A 5953-nucleotide genomic window follows, 5' to 3' on the forward strand; every position below is an offset into this window, starting at 1 on the left:
TTAGGCCAAGATGTAATGAAGTCAATTTCCAATATATAATTACGTACGGAGAAGTTAATAAAATATAGGGTTACATGTCATTCGATATTAATATTAATACTAATATTAAAAATAAATTTTTCAAATAATTTTAAATTTTTTAAACAATTTAAATTCAGAAAGTCCAATTTAAATTAGAAAATCATGAATTAAAAATATCGTATATCTGAAGAATAAATTATGATATATAATAACTCTTTCATCTACTCATCTATTGTACATAAAAAATATAAAAACAGTAAGTTTTAAATTCAAATTCAGTTATTTAAACTTCAAATTCCAACCATGGACAATATAGACTACTAATTTAATAATTAAATGCACATTATTAGGTGATGGTGGAAGATGAGAAGTAAGTATGGCTAATTGAGAGATTTTGAAATGTTTACAAAGAGATTGAATTAAAAAAAATTAATATTAATTATAAGTTATAATACATTAAATCAATTAGGTTGTAAAAATATTTAAAGTGCATTGTATCTGGATGAATTTGGTAGATGTGTTGAATTTGAACATGTAGATAACACTACAATGTTTGGATGAGCATTGAGTGTCACAAACCATCATTCTTAGTGTTGATATTTAATGTTGTAATAATTATTAAAGCAAACGTCTTGGAATAAGTAAATTAATTCTTGTTGCTGATTAAGTGTATTTGAAATATTTTTGATGATGTCCATAATAGCATGACAACGGTTAACATGACATGTATGTGATAATCTGAAAATTTTATTCTACTGCCAAGTGATAATCTGAATATGTTAATTTGTTATCCCGATAGTTGACTAGCCAGCTAATGTAGTCGACTAGGTTCGTGCCTGATAGCATCTGTTATATAAAAACAGTTTCTGCACTTCCCGATAGTCGACTAGCCAACTAATGTAGTCGACTAGGTTCGTGCCTGATTGTAGCTGTTATATAAAAACAGATTCTGCACTTTCTGAAGCTAAATCTGTTCAATTAAAAGAAAGAAAGAGAAGTGTGAAACAGGTTCTTGGAGCTATCTTGGAAGGTCCTCTTGAAGAATTCTATCAAGACACATTCAATTTTGACTTGGCAAGAAGAAGAAATTTCAGTTTTGGAAAAGGTGTACTCAATCCATTTTGTAGGCTTTGTTCTTGTGTTTTGATACAGTTTGAAACTGTTTGTTTTTGTTGTTTTCTGTCTAAAACAAGTGTGTGTAATAGCCTTGCTGTTGTGTGGTTGTGCAAGTGTGTGGATGCCTTGCGTGTGTGTTCCTTTATCTTAGAATTTAGATTTATCAAGTGTATTTGTAAATCTTGAAATTCTTGTGATATAATGAATATCTCTAGTTGTGGTTTGCTAGATGAACTGGATGTAGATTCTTAAGAATCGAACCAGTATAAAAATTTTGTGTGCTTTATCTCTTTCTCTCTATATCTTGTCATAGTATAAATGCTCCATACATTAAGCATCAAACCATACTATTTCAATTGATTCAAAAGCAAAGGTTTTTATCAAAACAATTTCAAAAGTGCTAAAACTGGGTAAAATTTGTTAATACCAATTCACCCCCCTCTTGGTTGTGAAATATTGGTGCATCAATTCTAACATGTGGCACCAGAGCTGGTTAGTCGAATCCATAGTCGACTAGATCTTGACAGATGGCCAATATTTCACAGACTTTTTCTGAAGGGGCTTCAATAAACAGACCACCCTTATTTTTTGGAGATAACTATCCTTTCTGGAAAATCAGAATGAAGATCTTTTTAGAATCAGTTGATAAAGGTGTATGGAATGCTATTGTTAATGGTCCATTCATACCTACAAAAATTGTGGAAGGAAAAACTATGCCTAAAGATTTCTTATCTTGGACTCTTGATGAAAATAAACGTGCTCATTATGATGTGAGAGCCAAGAATATAATCTCATCTGCACTAACATTGGATGAATTCTATAGGGTATCAATTTGTCAATCCGCCAAAGAAATGTGGGATGTGTTAGAGGTAACTCATGAAGGCACGGATGAAGTCAAGAGAGCTAGAAAGAACACATTAATCCAGGAGTATGAAATGTTTAGGATGAAGGCTGAAGAAACAATCTATGATGTGCAAAAAAGGTTCACTCATATTGTGAATCATCTCATAGCCTTGGGAAAGGTCTTTGAAAAGGAAGAACTGAATATCAAAATACAGAAAAGTCTGAATAGAGCATGGCAGCCTAAGGTCACTGCAATTTTTGAATAAAGAGATCTCACCATAATGAGTATGGCAACCCTTTTTGGAAAACTAAGAGAACATGAATTGGAACTTGGACGTCTAAAAGAGGAAGAGGAAGGAGAGAAAAGGCAAAGCATTGCATTAAATGTTGTTGCAGAAATTGAAAGCAGAAGAAAGCCAACAAAGATAAAGAAACAACAGATCAGGAGGATGAAAATTCTGATTATGAGACATTAAATCTGATGGTAAAACGTTTCCCAAGATTTTTGAAGTACAAAAATAAATCTAATGCAAAATCTGCAGCTGCAAGAAATAGAAGATTCCCTTCCAAGAGGCAAGAGTCATCATTTAGCACTCCAACATGTTATGAGTGTGGCAAATCTGGTCATATCAAACCTGATTGTCCAATTCTCAAGATCAAAAAGAAATTGGAGGAAAAGAGTGAGGCCACAAACAAGTCCAAGAGAGTGAAGAAAGCATATATTGCTTGGGAGGAAAATGACTCCAGCACCTCTAGTGATTCAAGTGAAAACCATGAAGAAGAAACAAATCTGTGTTTGATGGCTGATACAAATTCCTCTGCCAGTAGTGTAAGTGATCTTGAATCTACTGATGAAATCTATGAAAATAGGTGCTATCAACTACTTGATGTATATAATGAGTTCAATGAAGAGTCTAGAAAGTTGCAATACTCTAATAACAGACATAAAGGTGAAAATAGGTGGCTTGAAAATAGATTAAAACAACTTGAAACAGAAAATGAAGAGTTGAAAACTGAGCTTGAAAATATTGAAAAGCATAAAAGTGATAATTGCAAAAAGAGTGTGCTTAATTATGAAATTTGTTCCAAACAATTAGAGAGAATCAAATATCTAATGAGTACCTTAACTAGATTCCCTCTAGGAAGAAATTATCTAGATGCTATGCTAGGTTCCCAAAGAAGTGTACTGAACAGAGAAGGCATAGGATATGCAGAACACGAGAATCAACTTAATAGTCGACTAGAGTCAAGGAAACTCATTAACATGAGTAAACCATCTTCTATTGTATGCTTTTACTGTTGCAAACCTGGTCATACATCAAATAAATGCTACTTTAAGAATCATGGTGTTCCTGAAGGTAAATATAAATGGATAGCCAAGAATTCAAATGTTTTGTCTAACATGAAAGGACCCAAATTCAATTGGATACTTGCATCATATGTTTAAACTGTCTTGCAAGGTTTGGGAAAAGCCTAATAATCAATGTGGTATTATTTTTTGGGCTGCACAAGTAAAGAAAAGTTCCAATCATTCCCTGCGTGAGTAAAACAACTTTTAATACTTTTTGATGATGTTTCTTAGGACATAAAAAATAATCTTTTTGCACTAAAAGTGTTTCCTACAAATACAAATTGTTTTGTTGCATCTATGTTGTTATTCTTCAACATTTTAATGAATTAGGCATACTTGATTTCACATTTACAGCATAAAAATCTACATCAGATTTTACCATTCTGCAGCAAATAAAGTTGACTATCTAGTTAAATATCGTTTTCATACTGCACTAGATTTGTCACAACTACACCAATTTTTCTATTTCTGCATTACATAGTCGACTCATTAGTTAACTATTTTTTCATACTGCATCAGGTTTTCTCATTCTGCATAAAATAGTCAACTTGCTAGTTAATTAGTCACGTAATTTTTTGTATTCCTGTGTCCAAATTCGCACCTATTCGACTAGATTAATAACCTAGTTAACTATTTCTACAACAAACTTGGTTTGGTAAAGTTTTTGAGATAACTTTCAAATTAATTCCAAAAGTCATAAACAACACTACCAAATACCTAAATAAGATCAGAACCCTAAATCCCCATTCTCTAATTGTTTTCAAAACTCCCAATCTTTTTAAAACCCTAATCTTGAGAAGTTGTAGTAAGTTACCTATATTCCCTTTTCACTGTGTTGTTGTTGTTCATCCTTCCCACAACCTTCATATGCGTTTGAGGAAGAAGAAAAGAAATTTGCCGCTACCATTGTTGATGATGAGGAAGGATCTCCACAAGCTGAAATGTCTGATTAATGGGATTGTAATCTTTCTATCTTTCTCCTTTTGTTCTCATTTTGGCTTAAATTGGTGTTAACATGTACACTGCATGATCTAGTTTCAGAAGCGTAAATAGGATATCTCTTTTGCCTATATGTTGTATAAGCTGAATGTTGCATACATATTTTGTATCATGTTTTTCCTTGCTATGCTGCATCTTTTTCTGAATAATTATTTGTGGTAGTGATATTGAATATGTCTCATAGTTTGCATATTTTTTTACTGTCAGCCCCTTATTTTTCTAAATGTTCAAAAAGGGGGAGAAATGTGTGTGTGTTGTTTCGGTGTTTGTTCCTAGGGGTAACCATGCATCTAGATTTTGGGATCAAGATTGTTCTTTTGTGATTGATTGTACTTAGAGCTAATATGATAAAATTTGTTGTATTTGGTTTTCCCATTAAGTCCATGTTGCTCTTTTCTTTTTACTTGATTTGACAACGTTGCTTGTACTTTGATATTTCAATTTCTCTTATCCCCGTCTGCTGCATTTTACTTTGATACCATATTATATAATGACATGCATTCCATAGTTATGACATTCTATGATTTCATTGGCCTATTCATCATATAGGGGGTTTCAAGTTAGAGGGAGCAAAGGAAGCCCATGATTTTGAATGCTTTTAGCTATATACTTCATTGAGATTGACTATTTTCTGCATTGTTTTTTCCCCCTGTTTTTGATCATGCCCAAAGGGGGAGAAAGGTTTGTTGTTCTATGCAAGTTTGTCCATCATCAAAAAAGGGGGAGATTGTTGCTGATTAAGTGTATTTGAAATGTTTTTGATGATGTCCATAATAGCATGACAATGGTTAACATGACATGTATGTGATAATCTGAAAATGTTATTCTGCTACCATGTGATAATTTGAAAATGTTAATCTGCTATCCCGATAGTTGACTAGCCAACTAATGTAGTCGACTAGGTTCGTGCCTGATAGCAACTGTTATATAAAAACAGTTTCTGCACTTCCCGATAGTCGACTAGCCAACTAATGTAGTCGACTAGGTTTGTGCCTGATTGCAGCTGTTATATAAAAACAGATTCTGCACTTTCTGAAGCTAAATTTGTTCAATCAAAATAAAGAAAGAGAAGTGTGAAACAGGTTCTTGGAGCTATCTTGGAAGGTCCTCTTGAAGAATTCTATCAAAACACATTCAATTTTGACTTGGCAAGCAGAAGAAATTTCAGTCTTGGAAAAGGTGTACTCAATCCATTTTGTAGGCTTTGTTCTTGTGTTTTGATACAATTTGAAACTGTTTGTTTTGGTTATTTTCTGTCTAAAGCAAGTGTGTGTGATAGTCTTGTTGTTGTGTGGTTGTGCAAGTGTGTGGATGCCTTGCGTGTGTGTTCCTTTATCTTAGAATTTAGATTTATCAAGTGTATTTGTAAATCTTGAAATTCTTGTGATATAGTGAATATCTCTAGCTATGGTTTGCTAGATGAACTGGATGTAGATTCTTAAGAATCGAACCAGTATAAAAATTTTGTGTGCTTTATCTCTTTCTCTTTATATCTTGTCATAGTATAAATGCTCCATACATTAAGCATCAAACCATACTATTTCAATTGATTCAAAAGCAAATGTTTTTATCAAAACAGTTTCAAAAGTGCTAAAACTGGGCAAAATTTGTTAATACCAATTC

The 5953-nt window shown here is 32.7% G+C and overlaps 1 protein-coding gene across 1 annotated transcript; it reads left to right on the forward strand.

Annotated features, from left to right (window-relative positions):
- Positions 1-1664: 1664 nt before the first annotated feature.
- On the forward strand, positions 1665-3427 carry LOC114190451. The gene is made up of 2 exons (XM_028079339.1): positions 1665-2225; positions 2390-3427. The coding sequence occupies exons 1-2, from the start codon at positions 1665-1667 to the stop codon at positions 3425-3427; spliced, it is 1599 nt and encodes a 532-aa protein (XP_027935140.1).
- Positions 3428-5953: the final 2526 nt, after the last annotated feature.

Source organism: Vigna unguiculata, chromosome 7, assembly GCF_004118075.2.
Source record: "Vigna unguiculata cultivar IT97K-499-35 chromosome 7, ASM411807v1, whole genome shotgun sequence".
Classification (NCBI taxonomy): domain Eukaryota; kingdom Viridiplantae; phylum Streptophyta; class Magnoliopsida; order Fabales; family Fabaceae; genus Vigna; species Vigna unguiculata.

Excerpts from the sequence above, each read along its gene's own strand:
- LOC114190451 (XM_028079339.1), top strand. The coding sequence starts at position 1,665 with ATGGCCAATATTTCACAGACTTTTTCTGAAGGGGCTTCAATAAACAGA. Across the intron at positions 2,226-2,389 it reads ATAGAGCATGGCAGCCTAAG|AAGAAAGCCAACAAAGATAA; the intron begins GTCACTGCAATT and ends AATTGAAAGCAG.